Consider the following 22045-nt stretch of genomic DNA (forward strand, 5'->3'; position numbering starts at 1 on the left):
GTCTGTGTGATTTTGTTACAACTTAGGAAAGGGGGAAGGTTTCAGTTAAATAATTATGTAAAATAGGCATACCAGTATAAAGGGCATATGTGATAACGATTCGAGCAACACAAGACATTAGGCCTGTCGAGATCACGTAGTAGGAATGTCTGTAACAAATTGAGATTTCCTCAGTAGGCTAGTCTAACGATTGTGTATCAGCACCATGGAGAGCTCCCGCCAGGTTGCGTGGATGCGTTTAGCAATAGAACGTTTACAGTAGGTCTAGCCTGGGCCTAACATGATCAAAGGGCTAATAAAAAGTTATTCCGTTTTGGTATTTCAGTTAGGCCTATATAAACATATATTGTAGCCTACCCTATGATCATGCTGGACCACTAGGAGACTTACTTAGACCTAGCCTACTTAGTCCCGTCGCTGCCCAGGGAGCATAGAGGGCGACGACTCCTCAACATCGCACTCTGTTCTGGGCGGTCTTCTCAACTCGTTCCACCCCATGCCGGATCTGTAAAGCAGGAGAAGCCTTGTTTAAATTAATTCACGTAGGTATAGACCTGTCATGCTGATGTTAGGCTACAATTGACTGGCCGCTTGAACCAGCGACTAATGCATCACGTGAATATACTTTAATCATTCAATAAATTTTACTTGGGCGTGACCCGAGCTGTTTGCCGACTTATCTTGTAGGTCTACTGATCTATTCAAAATAGTGCATTAGTGTCTGTGGAAATGTAGGCCTACTGTCCCGGACAAGGGAGTTACTCCCTGCCATCCAGGACCTCTATACCAGGTGGTGTCAGAGGAATGCCCTAAAAATTGTCAAAGACTCCAGCCACCCTAGTCATAGACTGTTCTCTCTGCTACCGCACGGCAAGCGGTATCGGAGCTACAAGTCTAGGTCCAAAAGGCTTCTTAACAGCTTCTACCCCCAAGCCATAAGACTCCTGAACAGCTAATCAAATGGCTACCCGGATTAGTTGCATTGTTCCCCCTCTTTTACGCTGCTGCTACTCTCTGTTTATTATCTATGCATAGTCACTTTAACTCGACCTATACATGTACATATTACCTCGACTAACCTGTGCCCCCGCACATTGACACTGTACCAGTACCCCGTGTATATAGCCTCGCTACTGTTATTTTATTGCTGCTCTTTAATTATTTATTTATCACTTATCTATTTTTTTACTTAACACTTATTTTTCTTAAAACTGCATTATTGGTTAAAGGCTTGTAAGTAAGCATTTCACTGTAAGGTCAACACCAGTTGTATTCGGGGCATGTGACAAATACAATTTGATTTACCATCAAGTGTTCTGCATCAGGGTTGGGGTCAATTCCATTTAATTTCCAGTAAATTCAGAAAGGACACTAATTCCAATTCCAATTATATTCAATGCTTTTCAATGAGGAACATTTGGAATTGGAATTTGGTTTACTTTCTGAATTGACTGGAATTGAAATGGAACTAACCCCAACCCTGCTCCGCATACATTTTCTCACTCTAGTCTAGTCAAATTGTCTTCATATGGTTCTACATCAGCATGTAAGAAAGTAGACACCTAGACATAGCATAGTTGTCCAACAAGAAAAACAACATGACTCAATAGTTGAAATTCTTGCCTGAATTGAAAATGCGATTCTAGGACGCCACTTAGGTCATTATAATGGCCAGTTCAAAATCATCACCAAGTTGATTTCAGTTCAATATAACACAGCTCTTGGAGACAGGACCTTTCTGGAAAAAAACGTATTCACTGTCATGTTTGAAATAAAAAGTGTGTCTCCAGAATGGTCAACAGTAATGAGATGAAGACAAAGTGTTTGATGCTAAATAGTTTATTAAGGCTTGATTTCTTCTAAAGGAAAAAATAAAATAAACCAAGATAGAGTTTTAAAAACCTTACAGGTTATTCCCACTGACATATGCTACAGTGGTGTACTTGCAAGTCTATACGATAATTCCTTTTATTAATATTTTTTTATTTCATTTCATTATTCTGTAGTAGATATAATTTATTTTAAAACCATAAACATGGCCCTCTATTACAGCAAAGAATTTGACACGTGCATGTAAGTCCTAAACTAAACTATAGGCATCACAACCATTCCATGCTTCTTGACCAAAAGAAAGACAACAGTGATGCATGTCTATAGCGTAAAGTAGTTTCCTTTCCTTAATCTATACTGGTGTGAAAGACTGATGAAAGAAACACCATGGAAGGCATCCACCCATATGGCTTTAACCCTTTGTTTTCACATTTGTGCAGATCAAGGAGGAAGGAAGTCACTTTAGACTGGAAGAATCTCACTAGCGCCCTCTCTCCTCATCTCCTTCTCAAAACCCATTTGATGAGAAAGCCATAGGTCCCGCCCCTCTGACCTTCTCCTCCAATGGGTTTTGAGAAGGAGAGAACGCGAGGAGTATGCAATTGAGGTTCTCCCTAAATTGAGTTGCACCCAGGGTGTCCCCTGTATAAAGGTCAAAGGTCACGTCTCCAGTCATACAGGGACTATACACTACACTGACCAGGTAAAGGAGCAGCTACACTACAGAGTACAGACAAAACCAACATCTGAGAAGGGGCTGTGGTGACACACACAACCGAGCACCACACAACCAGCAAGTCTGGAACTGATCAACGCACATTGCAAGTTACACAACTTCTTGAACACAAGAGATGTGAATTCATGCTCATGTACAGTGAGTGACAGCATCCACATCCATGTCATTACTTTCATTAGCACTCTGTCCTGTCCAAGTGTTCACACACACACACACAAGGCAGAAAATGACAAAACATTGAAAAGCAGTAAGCACTCCTCATAAAGGATTGTATGATGTTTAAAGCTGGAATCCGTAGCAGTGAAACTGCAATGTCCTTTTGCGATATTAAAACAAATACATTACTGCAAACAATGAACACTGTTTCCACAGACATCAATGCACATCATTGTACCCGCGATAGACCAGAAGAGTATGTACTATGATTATATATATTTTTTAAATCAAGGTGCAGGATGCTTCGCTCCTCCTTTCATAAACAAAACAAAAACAATAAATGCACCAGTGGCGCCGTTTCACCTAATGCGGATTCCAGCTTTAACCAAAATGTAAATCAAGTTTACAGCCTGCATGATTGCGCATTGTAGGCTATTAATTAGAGATACTTTCAATGTTCAACCCCCAATCAATCTCCATGGATAGATAGCTCCTGATACCAATGACTTACTTTCATATATTAAACAATGACTCCATTCTAAAAGCGCACACACATTTTCAGCAACAACAAAAAACACAGAAACCATATTTTGTTCTTACTTTTTTCTTACTCTTGGTAGTAAATCAGTTACATTATTTTCAGGTTATACATTGTAGGCTTTCTCCATGACTATAGGTTCCTAAGTTAAAGCTTAGCATTACGAAGGAAATTCTTGATTTCAGGGCTCTACAGTCCAACCATTTCACTCGCATATGCACCCTAAATATTTTACTGTGCGACCTGGAATTTTTATTTAGGAGCACCAGTGTGCCTAGAAAAAAAAAAATAACCCAGATGATAATTGTTGCAATGATTACTTCACTGTACCGCAGCCCCTGAGTGCCATGGAGAATACACTGAGCGCAGATTGACTGTCATGTTTGAACTATTACTACAAAGAAAACGGCTCGTTATCTCAAATATTTGTTCATTGTGCTCCTAAATTCCTTTGTGTGCTCTTACATTTTTCAACTTAGGCGCACATGTGATCCTTGTAAAAAGAAAAAAAAATCTGCGTAAAAAAAAAAAAATCAGCGTAGAGCCCTGGATTTATAGCAAAACCACATTTTGATAAGCAGAAAAGTCCAACGAAACAAAGGATTAAGACAGAATGATGGCCAACGGACAATTAACCGAAGTGATTTTTCCAAAAAGAGCAACAAACAATTCATTCATATGTAGCAGTTACATCACATAATTCTAATTATAAAATAATTACTTTAAAATGATGAATGCTACATTTCTCTCATACTGGCTTGAATACGTGAACAGAATCTCCCAATGATGAAACATACAAAACCTCAAGACAAACGTCATTTATCAAAACAAACCAAAGTGAAGGGGTTTGAGGGATGTAAAATAGTACAATTTTGGATTCAGATGGTGAGAGCTCCTTCACCGTGGAGGACACACATCAGTTACTTCCTTCCCAGAGGCCTTTGCACTTCCTCCTTTGAAATGTCCAGAGTCTGTGACTTCACGCTATCCCTGATTTCTCCAGCACTGTCAGTTAAAGAGCGGTTCTTTTGACATGTCATTAATAACTAGAAAATAAAATATTAAGGCTCCAGAAAAGCAGCTTTCTGAACTGAAAATTGTCAATAGTAAGCCAAAAAATATAGACTTTGTTGATCTTGAATGAAAAATAGATAAACCATTGAAGTCTTATTAATCGTACACAGTTCCAAGTCCGAAAATGTTGCCTTTGGGATCCTCCAACCCTGTCGGCATAGTTAAACCTCTGAAGCATGGCAACACCGCCCCCCAATGGACAAACAGGGGCAGGACACTGCAGTTCCTGATTGTGCAGAAATATAAAGTGGCAGATATTCTCTTCTCCTTGGTGCTGTCAAACCCTGATTCAATTCGAGCGAGAGTAGGAAGGAAGGGGGCAGGAAAGGTCAAAACCAACCCAGTCTGACGAGAAAGAGTACATGATGGAGAGAACGTAAAAATCAAAGTCAATCAGAACTAAAACAGTGCAGTGGTGGTGGCTAGGTAATACATTAAATCAGCTTGTTATCCCTGCACAAGAGGTGGTGGGTGGTACCTGGAGCACAAAGCGCAAGTCTTAAGTGGTGGCAGAAATTCACCAGGATTAAATATAAAAAATGACGTATTTTTGAAAATAATTTCTGAATTCTTCTGTCTCTTAAATCAAAAGTCCTAGTGTAAATGTTGATCAAGCCAAGGATAAATGTATTCTACTGTGGTTTACTCCTGTTTTGGCGCTCCTGTGGGGAGACAAGAGAAGGAAGTAGCCATTAAATAACACTAACAAAATCAAAAACAACAATCACCAAAATGGTAATCATCATAAAATCCCCCCAACCTTATCATCACAACAATAATGTCAGATTCCAGTTGAGAGAGGGGGAAACTGGACATGTACCTGATCCAGTGGAGTTCGGTTCTGGATGGGTGCAGGCGGCTCAAAGACCTGACAGCAGGAGCAGAGGGAGAGAAGAAGAGGTGTCAGTCAAGCACACAGTTGCTCAGAGTTGCATACATATAAAGCAACCTCTTACGGACATCTATTGAAGGGATATGATAGGCTCTAAACTGATCATGATATGCAAACCATTTTCATATTCACCAAGATGATAACTAATGACAAAATAATGTAAATGAATCAAATGTCTTTTACCAACAACAAAGGACAGCATTTGAAGTAGGTACAAATCAATACAACTTTATGGGAGGCAGGTTGTTTAGCATCCATAAAGCCTAGAAGTGGATGGACTGGATTTAACCAGACCAGTGTAGCTAACCCACCTTGCGCACCTCCTCCTCCTCCTCCTGCCTCTTCTCATAGTGGGAGAAATCATCGAAGATGGACGTGGTGTGCTTGTAACCCACAATGATCTTCAGCACCTGCTTGGCCTTCTCCAGAGGGACCTCCTGGGTGTCCCGGGAGTTGGTCACCGGCTTGTTGTCGTTGTTCTCAAGGCGGATGTGGCGCAGCTGGCTGTTGGGCACGTCCTTCACAAACAGCCAGTCCACATCAAACTTACCCTTCCACTTGTCCTGCGCCCACACGCCGGCGCTGGTGCCGTAGTCCACGGGCGAGCGCATCTCGGCCACGCCGCAGAAGTGGCCACTGCCGTTGACGCTGAACAGCAGGTAGACGGGTCCCTTGAAGTTGAGGCCGCGGAAGGCCCCATCCAGGCGCTTGTTGCCGTGCTCAGTGCTACACCAGATGGAGTACTTAATGGAGCGGTGGATGTCGTCCTCAGAGTAGCTCTTGATGATGAACACACGGCCGTTCTTCAGGTTCCACTCAAACTCCTTGGGGTTGTAGCTGTGAGCGGCACGCAGCTTCTCCAGTACCGGGTGGTTCTCTGCTCCACCGGGTACCATACTGGCAGAACTGAGGGGGGCACCGTTACCCCCGCCAACTATGGCAATCATACTGCCACCGTCCATTCCGGCCCCTCCCTGCCCGTAGCCAAAGTTACGGTTGCGCGGGGCGACCCAGCGGGTCTGGGGTGGTGGGGTTTGGGTGTGGTTCTGGTAGGATTGAGGAAGGGGCTGGTGGTGCTGGTGGTGGGGGGGCTGGTGCTGTAAGGGCATGGGCTGCATCTGCTGCTGCATGGGGTTCTGGGGTTGCATGGGGTGGCCAAGGGGCATGCTCATAGCCTGCTGCATGGGGGCTTGGGCCACTTTATTCACAGGCCCCTTGTTGTCCCAGGTGCCGATGTCCATGTTGTGTTTGATGGGCGGAGGGGGCAGGGCTCCCCCAGGGCTGGCCATGCCTGGTTTCATCTTGGCCTTCAACTGCTGGGGCTTGGCTGGCTTACTGGCGATGGCTGCCCACGAGGTGGGCTTGGGCAGGGGCATACCGATGGGCGTACCCCCATTTCCCTGCGCCACCGCCGGCGGTCCACCAATCACAGAGCCCACAGCCTTGACCCCTGACCCCTGGCCTGTGATGTCACCACCAATTTTTAGGCCCACCATGCCCTGCTCCAGGCTGTTCATGCCTGGGGCCTTGTTGAGAGTGTCGCTGTGGAAGCCTGTTTGGCCGTCAGGCACCAGGGTGCCCCCCAGGGAGCTGGGAGGGTAGCTGTAGCTACCCCCGTAGGCTGAGCTCTGAGTCTGCTGGCCCTGGGAGCCACTGGTGCCCCAGGCGGAAAAGGTTGGGTTCTCAGGGAAAAAGTTAAAGCGATGGGGGTAGATACTGTTGCCAAGCCCTCCAGGCTGGCCAAACACGGTGTCGGGCATAAAGTGATGGTCTCCATTGCTCAAGGGTCCGTAGGGGGTGAGGTAAGGGATGGGGGGGTCTCCCCCGGTAGACCAAGGGGCCTCGCTAAGGGGGTAGGGAAAGCCGATGGAGGGGGCGTAGTAGCTGGACAGGTAGGGGTCGGTCATGGACTGGTAGCTGTTGCTCTGTGGAGTTAGAACAATGATATCAATAATCTATGACGATTATGTAAAAATATGTTTCATTTGTCTTTTGTTTTACATTATGCAACACTAATAAACAGTTGATCACAAAAATACAGGTCTGGGAATTGCTAGGGACCTCACGATACAATATTATCACGATACTTAGGTGCAAGTTCTATATGTTTTGCGAGTCTATTTTGCGATTTGATGTTCCACACATATTGCTCACTATACAGTACCTTCGGAAAGTATTCAAACCCCTTGACTTTTTCCACATTTTGTTAGGTTAGAGCCTTATTCTAAAATTAATTAAATAGTGTTTTCCCCTCAATCTATACAAAATAGCCCATAATGACAAAAACAAAAACAGGTTTTTATAAATGTTTGCTAATAATAATAATAATACAATTTAAAAATAAATATCACACTTACATAAGCATTCAGACCCTTTACTCAATACTTTGTTGAAGCACCTTTTGCAGCGATTACAGCCTTGAGCCTTCTTGGGTATTTAACATTTAGTCATTTAGCAGACGCTCTTATCCAGAGCGACTTACAGTTAGTGAGTGCATACATTTTCCATACTATGTATGTCTCTATAAGCTTGGCTTATTAGGGTAAGTCTCTATAAGCTTAGCACATCTAGCCACTGGGACTTTTGCCCATTCTTCAAGGAAAAACTGCTCCAGCTTTATTTCTCCCATACTGACCCCCCGTGGGAATCGAACCCACAACCCTGGCGTTGCAAACGCCATGCTCTACCAACTGAGCTACACGGGGTATGACGCTACAAGCTTGGCACACCTGTATTTGTGGAATTTCTCCCATTCTTCTCTGCAGATTCTCTCAAGCTCTGTCAGGTTGGATGGGGAGCGTTGCTGCACAGCTATTTTCAGGTCTCTCCAGAGATGTTCAATCGGGTTCAAGTCCAGGCTCTGGCTGGGCCACTCAAGGACATTCAGAGTCTTGTCCCGAAGCCACTCCTGCGTTGTCTTGGCTGTGTGCTTAGGGTCGTTGTCCTGTTAGAAGGTGAACCGTCGTCCCAGTCTGAGGTCCTGAGCGCTCTGGAGCAGGTTTTCATCAAGGATCTCTCTGTACTTTGCTGCGTTCATCTTTGCCTCGATCCTGACTAGTCTCCTAGTCCCTGCCGCTGAAAACCATCCCCACAGCATGATGCTGCCACCACCATGATTCACCGTAGGGATGGTGCCAGGTCTCATCCAGACGTGACGCTTGGCATTCAGGCCAAAGAGCTCAATCTTGGTTTCATCAGACCAGAGAATCTTGTTTCTCATGGTCTGAGAGTCTTTAGGTGCCTTTTGGCAAACTCCCAGCACACTGTCATGTGCCTTTTACTGAGGAGTGGCTTCCGTCTGGCCACTCTACCATAAAGGCCTGATTTGTGCAGTGCTGCAGAGATGGTTGTCCTTCTGGAAGGTTATCCCATCTCCACAGAGGAACTCTAGAGCTCTGTCAGATTGACCATTGGGTTCTTGGTCACCTCCCTGACCAAGGCCCTTCTCCCCTGATTGCTCAGTTTGCCCAGGCAGCCAGCTCTAGGAAGAGTCTTGGTGGTCCCAAACTTCTTCCACTTAAGAATGATGGATCCCACTGTGTTCTTGGGGACCTTCAATGCTGCAGAATTGTTTTGGTACCCTTCCCCAGATCTGACAATCCTGTCTTGGAGCTCTACGGACAATTCCTTCGACCTCATGGCTTGGTTTTTGCTCTGACATGCACTGTCAACTGTGGGACCTTATTTAGACAGTTGTGTGCATTTCCAAATCATGTCCAATCAATTGAACTTACCACAGGTGGACTCCAATCAAGTTGTAGAAACATCAAAGATGATCAATGGAAACAGGATGCACAGGAGCTCAATTTTGAGACTCATAGCAAAGGGTCTGAATACTAATGTAAATAAGGTATTTATGTTTAGTATTTTTCATACATTTGCAAATTTTTTCTAAAAACCTGTTTTCGCTTTGTCGTTATGGGGTATTGTGTGCAGATTGCTGAAGATTTTTATTTACTTAATCCATTTTAGATTAAGGCTGTAACGTAACAAAATGTGGAAAAAGTCTAGGGGTCTTAATACTTTCTGAAGGCACTGTATGTCTGCTGCAGAGAGACGAGAGCATGAGAAAATACGTTTTGATCGGTTATTGAAATAAAAGTGCTAAGAACATATTGGCGCAACATTTAAAAATAAGACAGAGAACAAGTTATAGGATGAAAAATCCAGTTTTGGGGCAGGTACAGCCAACTAGCGCTAGCTAAAGCTACCTAGCAAAAATAAAAATGTGTATATGTATATATATATATATATATATATATATATATATATATATATATATATATATATATATATATATATCACACACACACACATACAGTGGGGAGAACAAGTATTTGATACACTGCCGATTTTGCAGGTTTTCCTACTTACAAAGCATGTAGAGGTCTGTAATTTTTATCATATGTACACTTCAACTGTGAGAGACGGAATATAAAACAAAAATCCAGAAAATCACATTGTATGATTTTTAAGTAAAAAATTTGCATTTTATTGCATGACATAAGTATTTGATACATCAGAAAAGCAGAACTTTATATTTGGTACAGAAACCTTTGTTTGCAATTACAGAGATCATAAGTTTCCTGTAGGTCTTGACCAGGTTTGCACACACACTGCAGCAGGGATTTTGGCCCACTCCTCCATACAGACCTTCTCCAGATCCTTCAGGTTTCGGGGCTGTCGCTGGGCAAAACGGACTTTCAGCTCCCTCCAAAGATTTTCTATTGGGTTCAGGTCTGGAGACTAGCTAGGCCACTCCAGGACCTTGAGATGCTTCTTACGGAGCCACTCCTTAGTTGCCCTGGCTGTGTGTTTCGGGTCGTGGTCATGCTGGAAGACCCAGCCACGACCCATCTTCAATGCTCTTACTGAGGAAAGGAGGTTGTTGGCCAAGATCTCGCAATACATGGCCCCATCCATCCTCCCCTCAATACGATGCAGTCGTCCTGTCCCCTTTGCAGGAAAGCATCCCCAAAGAATGATGTTTCCACCTCCATGCTTCACGGTTGGGATGGTGTTCTTGGGGTTGTACTCATCCTTCTTCTTCCTCCAAACACGGCGAGTGGAGTTTAGATCAAAAAGCTCTATTTTTGTCTCATCAGACCACATGACCTTCTCCCATTCCTCCTCTGGATCATCCAGATGGTCATTGGCAAACTTCAGACGGGCCTGGACATGCGCTGGCTTGAGCAGGGGTACCTTGCGTGCGATGCAGGATTTTATTCCATGACGGCGTAGTGTGTTACTAATGGTTTTCTTTGAGACTGTGGTCCCAGCTCTCTTCAGGTCATTGACCAGGTCCTGCCATGTAGTTCTGGGCTGATCCCTCACCTTCCTCATGATCATTGATGCCCCACGAGGTGAGATCTTGTATGGAGCCCCAGACCAAGGGTGATTGACCGTCATCTTGAACTTCTTCCATTTTCTAATAATTGCGCCAACAGTTGTTGCCTTCTCACCAAGCTGCTTGCCTATTGTCCTGTAGCCCATCCCAGCATTGTGCAGGTCTACAATTTTATCCCTGATGTCCTTACACAGCTCTCTGGTCTTGGCCATTGTGGAGAGGTTGGAGTCTGTTTGATTGAGTGTGTGGACAGGTGTCTTTTATACAGGTAACGAGTTCAAACAGGTAATGAGTGGAGAACAGGAGGGCTTCTTAAAGAAAAACTAACAGGTCTGTGAGAGCCGGAATTCTTACTGGTTGGTAGGTGATCAAATACTTATGTCATGCAATAAAATGAAACTTAATTACTTAAAAATCATACAATGTGATTTTCTGGATTTTTGTTTTAGATTCCGTCTCTCACAGTTGAAGTGTACATATGATACAAATTACAGACCTCTACATGCTTTGTAAGTAGGAACACCTGCAAAATTGGCAGTGTATCAAATACTTGTTCTCCCCACTGTGTGTGTGTGTATGTATATATATATATATATATATATATATATATATATATATATATATATACACACACTGCTCAAAAAAATAAAGGGAAAACTTAAACAACTCTCACTTCTGTGAAATCAAACTGTTCACTTAGGAAGCAACACTGATTGACAATACATTTCGCATGCTGTTGTGCAAATGGAATGGACAACAGGTGGAAATTATAGGCAATTAGCAAGACACCCCCAATAAAGTAGTGGTTCTGCAGGTGGTGACCACAGACCACTTCTCAGTTCCTATGCTTCCTGGCTGATGTTTTGGTCACTTTTGAAAGCTGGCGGTGCTTTCACTCTAGTGGTAGCATGAGACGGAGTCTACAACCCACACAAGTGGCTCAGGTAGTGCAGCTCATCCAGGATGGCACATCAATGCGAGCTGTGGCAAGAAGGTTTGCTGTGTCTATCAGCGTAGTGTCCAGAGCATGAAGGCGCTACCAGGAGACAGGCCAGTACATCAGGAGACGTGGAGGAGGCCGTAGGAGGGCAACAACCCAGCAGCAGGACCGCTACCTCCGCCTTTGTGCAAGGAGGAGCAGGAGGAGCACTGCCAGAGCCCTGCAAAATGACCTCCAGCAGGCCACAAATGTGCATGTGTCTGCTCAAACGTTCAGAAACAGACTCCATGAGGGTGGTATGAGGGCCCGACGTCCACAGGTGGGGGTTGTGCTTACAGCCCAACACCGTGCAGGACATTTGGCATTTGCCAGAGAACACCAAGATTGGCAAATTCGCCACTGGCGCCCTGTGCTCTTCACAGATGAAAGCAGGTTCACACTGAGCACATGTGACAGAAGTGACAGAGTCTGGAGACGCCGTGGAGAACGTTCTGCTGCCTGCAACATCCTCCAGCATGACCGGTTTGGCGGTGGGTCAGTCATGGTGTGGGGTGGCATTTCTTTGGGGGCCGCACAGCCCTCCATGTGCTCGCCAGAGGTAGCCTGACTGCCATTAGGTACCGAGATGAGATCCTCAGACCCCTTGTGAGACCATATGCTGGTGCGGTTGGCCCTGGGTTCCTCCTAATGCAAGACAATGCTAGACCTCATGTGGCTGGAGTGTGTCAGCAGTTCCTGCAAGAGGAAGGCATTGATGCTATGGACTGGCCCGCCCGTTCCCCAGACCTGAATCCAATTGAGCACATCTGGGACATCATGTCTCGCTCCATCTACCAACGCCACGTTGCACCACAGACTGTCCAGGAGTTGGCGGATGCTTTAGTCCAGGTCTGGGAGGAGATCCCTCAGGAGACCATCCGCCACCTCATCAGGAGCATGCCCAGGCGTTGTAGGGAGGTCATACAGGCACGTGGAGGCCACACACACTACTGAGCCTCATTTTGACTTGTTTTAAGGACATTACATCAAAGTTGGATCAGCCTGTAGTGTGGTTTTCCACTTTAATTTTGAGGGTGACTCCAAATCCAGACCTCCATGGGTTGATACATTTGATTTCCATTGATAATTTCTGTGCAATTTTGTTGTCAGCACATTCAACTATGTAAAGAAAAAAGTATTTATTAAGATGATTTCATTCATTCAGATCTAGGATGTGTTGTTTAAGTGTTCCCTTTATTTTTTTGAGCAGTATATATATATATATATATATACATATACACACACACACACACACACACGTGTACAAAACACCTGCTCTTTCCATGACAGACTGACCAGGTGAAAGCTATGATCCCTTATTGATGTCACCTGTTAATTCCACTTCAATCAGTGTATATGAAGGGGAGGAGACAGGGTAAAGAAGGATTGTTAAGCCTTGAGACCGATTAATCCTTAGTTGCTAACAAGATTTAGGCCCAACTTGCTAAGAAAAGACAAACTAGCTGTTTGCAGATGTAAGAAACACAAACTAAGTGTAATTATAGAACGCTAGTGGATTTATATTAAGAAGCAAAGTGAAAACAGCATCGTTGTCAACAACATTGTTGCGTTGACCATGCAGACTGAACGCAAGTGTCTCGTGGTTAAGGAACAACAAATGTGCTCCTTGAGTGAGGGGGCGGGGCTAGGTCTGTGTGGAAAGCGGCAAGGAGAGAGAGCTGAGAGATGACTGAAGTAGCGAAGTAAACAATAAAAATGGACGGTACACACGGCGTATCACATTTAACAAACCAAACATTCAAATGCCGTTATAGAAGGTAAAGTAAAAACCCAAACTGGTCCGTGCATCAATACCGGTATATCGTAAAATACGGTATACCGCCCAGACCTACACTAATGCTAATCGCTAGCTAACTAATAAATGTACTGAGTCAGGGCAAATGTAAATAGCCATATAACCTGATAATACCAGTGATGGTGTAGATCTAAAATCAGTTGTTTGTGCAACAGTATCTTCTAAATCAAAGAGGAATACGCGAAGCAAGAATATGTTAGCTACATGAAGTAGCTAAGAGAAAACATTCAATGTAGCCAAAGATTATAGGGTCCCGTAGGAAACACTTGTCAACACTTTGGTTCCTACCCTGTCACAATAACGCCTCCCTGGCATTTTCATTCATTGTCATGTCAAATAACACTGTATGCAAAGTGCCCACTATTATATTCTAACTATAGATTTATAATAATCATTATATTTCCATGATTCCAACAGTTCACTCGAGTGTTTTGCTCTAAATCCCAAACCAACTCACAATTGCAACATTTGGTTAAAAATAAGGCCTAGATTGTTTGCCCATATCGTACAGCCCTATGTGGCAGTGTGGAAATGATCTCAAATGAGTGCAGGAAACGCAGAAATTGATGAAAATTCTGAAAATTATTTTTGGTTGAATTGAACAGTATAAAACAATCACAAAGTAGCAAAATAACCTAAAATGACGACATACGCAAAATGCTTCGATAACAGCTGGGCAATATAGGTGTCAGTAATTTACGGTTTATCGTCCCAGCTCTAGCCTAGGGCTACATTTTACAGTTGCCACCCTAGGGTCACACACTACTCATAAAGCAAATGTATAACTTTATTATTCAAAAACATAAAATACCGTCATACTGTGATATGATATTTTGGCCATATCGCCCAGCCCAACTTCATCATAATATGCAATACCTGATACTGACCTTTCTTCTACTATAAATATCCACCAAGAATTTCCACTCCGCCGTAAAACCAACTGTAAAATGTAGCCCTAGAGCTGGGACGATAAACCGAAAATTACCGACACCTATATTGCCTTTCTCTTATCGAAGCATTTTGCGTATGTCGTAATTTTCGGTTATTTTGCTACTCGGTTATTTTGCTACTCAACGTTCCTGTAGATTGTTCTAAAACCATTATTTGGTCAAGAGTAATAGCCTATGCATCATGTTGATCCCTGTTATGAAAGTATTTGCATGTCCCGGTTTCGCTATCAGATGCTGTGTGAGAGAGCTACTCTCACTCCCTCTCCCCACTGTGCACACGGAGGAGGGAGAGATGTATTCTGAGAAGCACAAGCATATGACCTATGCTCAAAAATGCAACTGCAGGAAAAAATAGTTAAAAGCAATTACTGTTGTTCTAGTTACAGAGAGGAGTGTCACAGCTTTCTGGGAGTCATTTATGTATCACTTCTTAATATTGAGTTCATGGCACCACTTTACAGCCGGAGTAGGCTGTAGTATGGTTGATGCGATCGCGGAGCAGAGAGAGCCATTTTCAGTGAATAGGCCAACATCAAGTAGCCTACGCCTAGCGCTGGAAAGGTTTTGTAGGACATTAGCCTAGATTTACTGATTGATTTACATCAATTAGCCTACATGGCTATATAGCAACATCATCATATTTAGAGTTAGCAGTCTAGCTAAGCGGTATCCTTCCTTTCCGGCAACGGAGTTAGGAAGGACGCCTGTATTTTTGTAGTGACTGGGTGTATTGATACACCACCCAAAGTGTAATTAAAAATGTCACCATGCTCAAAGGGATATTCAATGTCTGCTTTTTTTTAAAAATACCTATCTACCAATAGGTGCCCTTCTTTACGAGGCATTGGAAAACCTCCCTGGTCTTTGTGGTTGAATCTGTATTTGAAATTAATTGCTTGACTATGGGACTTTACAGATAATTGTATGCGTGGGGTACAGAGATGAGGTAGTTCAAAAATCATGTTAAACAATGTTATTGCACACAGAGTGAGTAAATACAACTTACTATGTGACTTAAGCACATTTTCACTCCTGAACTTATTTAGGCTTGCCATAACAAAGGGGTTGAATACTTATTGACTTGACATTTCAGCTTTTAATTTTTAATTAATTTGTAAAAAAATAAGAATTATAAGAATAATTCAACTTTGACATTATGGGGTATTGTGTTTAGGCCAGTTACAAAAAAATCTAAATGTTATACATTTTAAAATTCAGGCTGTAACACAACAAAATGTGGAAAAAGTAAAAGGAGTGTTAATACTTTCTGAAGGCACTGTACATAATCCACCAGACACGCCACTATGGGTTACTTAACTGTACCCAAACCAATAACACATTTAATGCGTCGTTCAGTTATGCATAGAACCATGTCATCATGGAATGGTCTGACACCAGAGGTTACTCAGGCAAAAAGTTTATAACAAAAAAACAAACGGATTAAAAAAATAATCTCTTGTATCACAGCGCCTCTCCCTTTTCTAAACATCTCATTTAACTGCACAGTATATAAGAAATATGAGTGGCTTGCGAAAGTATTCACCACCTGGCATTTTTTGTATTTTGTTGCCTTACAACCTGGAATTAAAATTGATTTTGGGGGGCTTTGTATCATTTGATTTAAACAACATGCCTACCACTTTGAAGATGCAAAGTATTTTTTGTGAAACAAACAAGAAATAAGACAAAAACAGAACACTTGAGCGTGCATAACTATTCACCCACCCAAAGTCAAAACTTTGTAGAACCACCTTTTGCAGCAATTACAGCTGCAAGTCTCTTGGGGTATGTCTCTATAAGCTTGGCACATCTAGCCACTGGGATTTTTGCCCATTCTTCAAGGCAAAACTGCTCCAGCTCCTTCAAGTTGGATGGGTTCCGCTGGTGTACAGCAATCTTTAAGTCATACCACAGATTCTCAATTGGATTGAGGTCTGGGCTTTGACTAGGCCATTCCAAGACATTTAAATGTTTCCCTTTAAACCACTCGAGTGTTGCTTTAGCAGTATGCTTAGGGTCATTGTCCTGCTGGAAAGTGAACCTTCGTCCCAGTCTCATATCTCTGGAAGACAAACAGGTTTCCCTCAAGAATTTCCCTGTATTTAGCGCCATCTATCATTCCTTCAATTCTGACCAGTTTCCTAGTCCCTGCTAATGAAAAACATCCCCACAGCATGATGCTGCCACCACCATGCTTCACTGTAGGGATGGTGTTCTCGGGGTGATGAGAGGTGTTGGGTTTGCGCCAGACATAGCGTTTTCCTTGATGGACAAAAAGCTCAATTTTAATCTCATCTGATCAGAGTACCTTCTTCCATATGTTTGGGGAGTCTCCCACATGCCTTTTGGCGAACACCAAACGTGTTTGCTTATTTTTTTCTTTAAGCAATGGCTTTTTTCTGGCCACTCTTCCGTAAAGCCCAGTCTGTGGAGTGTACGGCTTAAAGTGGTCCTATGGACATATGTCCAATCTCCGATGTGGAGCTTTGCAGCTCCTTCAGGGTTATCTTTGGTCTCTTTGTCCCTGACCTGTTTGGAGAGCTCCTTGGTCTTCATGGTGCCGCTTGCTTGGTGGTGCCCCTTGCTTAGTGGTGTTGCAGACTCTGGGGCCTTTCAGAACAGGTGTATATATACTGAGATCATGTGACACTTAGATTGCACACAGGTGGACTTTATTTAACTAATTATGTGACGTCTGAAGGTAATTGGTTGCACCAGATCTTATTTAGGGGCTACATAGCAAAGGGGGTGAATACATATGCACACAACACTTTTCTGTTATTTTTTATATTCCACTTCACCAATTTGGACTATTTTGTGTATGTACATTACATGAAATCCAAATAAAAATCCATTTAAATTACAGGTTGTAATGCAACAAAATAGGAAAAAACGTCAAGGGAGATGAATACTTTCGCAAGGCACTGTATGAAGTGTGTAAATTGCATTTTTGTTGTCTCTTGGTGTCTTTCCAATATATCACTGTTATTTTATTTAGAAAACAAACATTTTGAATTTAAAGTAATATCTTATGTTGTACTTGTCTATAACTTTTTTGGGCCCAGTTATCCCTCTCATGTCGCCTCTTCCTCTCTGTTTCTACCTGATAATAAATGCCTGGTCTCCAAGGTCTGAATCAGTCCCTGATTAGAGGGAAATCATTTTTAAAAAGCTGTGGATATGGCTTCGATGGGTCATGTCTAGAAGGGATGCAGCTAAGGTGAAAGTGATATCAAAAGTTGCACATTCGAGTGACGTCAGGGAGAATTTCTGCATTTTCTGTAACCATTTTCCTAACCTTAACCTAATTCTCCTAACCTGCTACGTTAATTATCCTAACCTGCTGCGTAGGTTTTCCTAACATGCAACGAAAAGTCACTTTTGACATTAGCGGCATCCCATCTAGTCAAAACCGCTTCGAGGTCCAGATTTGAATTTGAGAGGCCTATGTTAGGGAAATCTGAAAACTTGATTCAAAGATTTAAGACCTTAAATAAAAGACCAACCCATCATTGAAAATCTGTTTATACAAATGGAGAGTAACTTAACTCTTACCAACTGCAGCTTCAACACAAAACACTGCCACTCCCTGACATGTAAATTCAAAGTCATAAAAGGCTGTGCAGATATTGAATAATACAAAAATGCAAACATTATCCCATAAAAGACTGGTCAGCATTATCACCTGCGGCCAGTCACGCACCTGGGTTGATTGGCCAGTGAGGTACGGCTCAAAGTCATTGTCGTGGACAGTCTCCTTCTGATGCAGTGAACCATTTTGCACTGAAACAACAACACACAGGAGTTAGAATTTTTGCCAGAAATGAGGAAGGATTCCTTTCTCAACTATAACAGGTGAGTGGCACTGCACTGTCAGTTAAGTCCATTTTGAAGTGTGCTTAGTGGTCAAGGCAGCCTTCCTCAACACTGTCACACAGCTCAGACCCCAGGGGGATAGGTATGTAAGCTACGCCGTCTTTATTTTGTTACTTATTGTTAAGGCCGTCTTTGGTGTGCTTATCAATGCACAAGCAACTTTTTTCCCACTCCGATCATTTTTATTTATTTATTTAGTCATACAAAAGTGTTAAAATGCATGAAGTTTAAAATGCATTGTCATTACTAAATGTGTAATGTGAAATATTTTAACAATACCATTTTTTTGCACAAAAACATTTAATTAAATATTTTAATCAGCCCTCTTCCTCAAATGAAGGGGATGATGATGCAATCTTTGCAAGCGGGAGGGAATCTGATTTCATTGGTCCTCAACTTGCGGCTCAGTCATTTCCTTCAAGGTAAGTAGAGTTAACCCTGAGTTAACCTGCCCCGGAGCAGGTTAGTTCTGAAGGATTCGTTGTCATAGAAATGTATCTAGCTAGAAGGTGAGCCACATTCATGACTGGTTATCCCGAGTTGAACTCAGTTGACCAAAGTTACCACGCTAACTCCTCAAACCTGCTTCGTAGGATACCTCTCTGATCCTTGCTGGGAAACAAGGAGTAATCTGGAAGTGACTCAGGCTGTGACCTACACACCCCCTGCAGTGTCAGTATGAGTCAAGACCTGTGCTGTGTGTCACTCTGCCTGCCTGTTCTGCCAGCCTCTCAATGTCTAATACACAATTAGAGGCCAGTCACAACATAATCAACATCACAGCAGTGAATATTCAGTGAGTCACTAAATGTGTGCGCACACTTAGGCACTCCTGTCTAAGTGTGCATGTCAAAGTCAATTCATCCAGAAATTATGGAAAACTGTTCGCTAACTCAGACCATTAGTTGGCCTGTATGGCAAACAAATGACGTAGAATAGGTTTTTGACTATCCTTTGTTCAGCTAACGACACGCAAAGGTACTGGACTAGCCACCTCTTCAAATGAGTGGATTTGGCTATTTCAGGCACACCCGTTGCAGACAGGTGTATAAAAATCGAGCACACAGCCACTCAATTTCCATAGACAAACAATGGCAGTAGAATGGCCTTACTGAAGAGCTCAGTGACTTTCAACGTGGCACCGTCATAGGATGCCACCTTTTCAACAAGTCAGTTTGTCAAATTTCTGCCCTGCTAGAGTTGCCCCGTCAACTGTAAGTGCTGTTATTGTGAAGTGGAAACATCTAGGAGCGACAACGGCTCAGCTGCGAAGTGGTAGGCCACACAAGAACGGGACCGCCAAGGGCTGAAACGCAACACTCACTACCGAGTTCCAAACTGCCTCTGGAAGCAACATCAGCACAATAACTGTTCGTTGGGAGCTTCATTAAATTGGTTTCCATGGCCAAGCAGCCGCACACATGCTTATGTTCACCATGCGCAATGCCAAGCGTCGGCTGAAGTGGTGTAAAGCTTGACGCCATTGGACTCTGGAGCAGTGGAAACGCGTTCTCTGGAGTGATGAATCACGCTTCACCACCTGGCAGTCCAACGGATGAATCTGGGTTTGGCGGAAGCCAGGAGAACCCTACCTGCCCGAATGCACAGTGCCAACTGTAAAGTTTGGTGGAGGAGGAATAATGGTTCGGGCTAGGCCCCTTAGTTCCAGTGAAGGGAAATCTTAACCCTACAGCATACAATAACATTCTAGACGATTCTGTGCTTCCAACTTTGTGGCAACAGTTTGGGGAAGGCCCTTTCCTACTTCAGCATGACAATTCCCATGTGATCAGTGTGGAAGAACTTGACTGGCCTGCACAGAGCACTATCGAACACCTTTGGGATGAATTGGAACACTGATTGCGAGCCAGGCCTAATTGCCCAACATCAGTGCCCGACCTTACTAATGCTCTTGTGGCTGAATGGAAGCAAGTCCCGGCAGCAATGTTCCAGCATCTAGTGGAAAGCCTTCCCTGAAGAGTGAAGGCTATTATAGCAGCAAAGGATGGACCAACTCCATATTAATTGCCATGATTTTGGAATGAGATGTTAGACGAGCAGGTGTCCACATACACTACATAACCAAAATTATCTCTAGATCTCGCTCTACATTGTCTAGATCATGTAAGGTGAAAGCTGTAACTTGGTGCAGTTGACTAAAGACCACCTGTGCAGATCACAATGTAGGCTGTCTTTGTGGGAGAACCTTCTGTGGAAAGTGTTCTAAATGGAACCCAAAGGGATTCTTCAAAGCGTTCCCCCACAGGAACAGCCGAAGAACCCTTTTAGGTTCTAGGTAGAATCTTTTTTTCTAAGAGTAATGTATCTACATGGCTGTTTTTATTCAGGTTAGAGGCCTATTTGAAATGCAATGATTCTTACCTTTAGATGCTTGTCCCTTTGATCTCTGCATCCCAATTGCATCATGCCCGGGGGAAACAAACATAACTTACATGTTAGCCTTCCAAAGGGAGCTTCACCAAACATGGACTAGATAATATATCAGTTGGCTAACTAGTTAACTTAACTAATGTTAGCTGACCCGTTAGCTAGCCATGATCAGGCTAACATTAGCTAGTTACAAGTTATCTGGCTAGCTAGTTAGCTATGTAACACCATTGGAGAATCCCATATGTTGGTTAGCTTTTTGACTAAACGCATAGCCTAATTTGACTAACGTTAACTAGTTAGCGATATGTAGTTATGACCAAGCAACGTTAACGTTGCAAGATGGCTAGTTACCCATTTAGCCAACTTCTAATATTATTTAAATGAGTCATTTGGTTATGACCTTATCAGGTTAGTTAACGTTAAACACTGGGTTTCTAAACAAGTTATCTAGCAAGCTAATGTTCACTAGCAAATAGCTTGTTTTCCTTCAAAAACAATGTATCAACCTATGCAAATATTTGTTTGCAAACCGGTTAATTGGCTTGCTTGCCAACAAACTACCTGGCAAAAATCAAAGCGATAGCTAGCTAACGTTAAATATAACATAAGTCTGAAACGTAGCTAGCTAGCTAGCTAGCTAATGTTAGCCAGTTAACATTAGCTAACTGATTAGCTAGCTACCACCGGCCAAGATGCATCGTCATGCCTACCTGAGGGTCAATGCTTGTGGCAGACATAATTCATTAAGCAAGTCCCTGGATTCGCACGGAGCCTAGCAGGTTACTGTATCTGGGGCCCCGGGTTCCGATTGTTCTCAGCTCAGTTAACGTTAGCTAAAGTGTTTTTCCGCTACACGTAGCTAGCTATCCCCAGATCAACTTCCACAGTTCAAGTCTCAGTCTTATCCCGTCCGAATGTCCAAGAGTAAACAAGTCCGGATAATATTTCCAGATCTCCACAGAATGTTGTTTTTGGATCCGTTACAATCCTTGTCCACGGTTGAATCTTTTGCGTCTTTTTTTTTTTTTTTACTCCAGAGATCCCTCCTCAGTTAGCGACAGGCCCTGTCCACTTCCCCCAATGGCTGTTCCATCCGGGTTCTAGACAGGGCTTTACGTCAGCGACACCGGTTTCTTGAGAGGAGGTGGCGGTGGACCAGTGATGCGAGGTTAGAGTTAATCGAATGCCAGTGTAAATTCTTCTTCATCTTCTTCTTCTTCTTCTTCTTCTTCGATGAGGTTAAACGGTGGTTGACATCCAATTTGTTGCATTACCGCCACCTACTAGACTGGAGTACAACTCCCTTATATTTTGCTTGAAAAATAAAATGAAGAAATACCCTACCATCTAACACTACACCTACAAATTCAAAAATATTATTATTAATTAACACCACCCTACTCCACTATATAAATATATTCATTCCTACCTCATGCCCTCAACCTGAAATGATGGGACAT

At 43.0% G+C, this 22045-nt stretch overlaps 1 protein-coding gene across 2 annotated transcripts; it reads right to left on the reverse strand.

Moving 5' to 3' along the window:
- Window positions 1-1821: 1821 nt before the first annotated feature.
- LOC121538614 (YTH domain-containing family protein 1) lies at window positions 1822-21748 on the reverse strand. 2 transcript variants are annotated; one of them, XM_041846789.2, is made up of 6 exons: window positions 21296-21748; window positions 20577-20601; window positions 18022-18101; window positions 5538-7151; window positions 5155-5202; window positions 1822-4996 (listed from the first exon to the last, which is right to left on the reverse strand). In XM_041846789.2, exons 1-6 carry the CDS (start codon window positions 21320-21322, stop codon window positions 4967-4969), a joined length of 1824 nt encoding a protein of 607 aa, XP_041702723.1. In that variant the 5' UTR covers window positions 21323-21748; the 3' UTR covers window positions 1822-4966. The 2 variants fall into 2 exon arrangements, with proteins under 2 accessions (XP_041702723.1, XP_041702722.1); XM_041846788.2 differs by having other exon boundaries at window positions 18004-18101.
- Window positions 21749-22045: the final 297 nt, after the last annotated feature.

Source organism: Coregonus clupeaformis, chromosome 24, assembly GCF_020615455.1.
Source record: "Coregonus clupeaformis isolate EN_2021a chromosome 24, ASM2061545v1, whole genome shotgun sequence".
Taxonomy (NCBI): domain Eukaryota; kingdom Metazoa; phylum Chordata; class Actinopteri; order Salmoniformes; family Salmonidae; genus Coregonus; species Coregonus clupeaformis.

What these genes read in the sequence shown, in the direction of transcription:
- LOC121538614 (XM_041846788.2), bottom strand. Translation starts at nt 21,322, where the DNA reads ATGTCTGCCACAAGCATTGACCCTCAG. An exon ending in AAAGGGACAAGCATCTAAAG is followed by an intron (nt 18,102 to 20,576) that starts GTAAGAATCATT and finishes TTGTTGTTTCAG; the next exon opens with TGCAAAATGGTTCACTGCAT. An exon ending in AGGAGGAGGAGGTGCGCAAG is followed by an intron (nt 5,203 to 5,537) that starts GTGGGTTAGCTA and finishes TCCTGCTGTCAG; the next exon opens with GTCTTTGAGCCGCCTGCACC.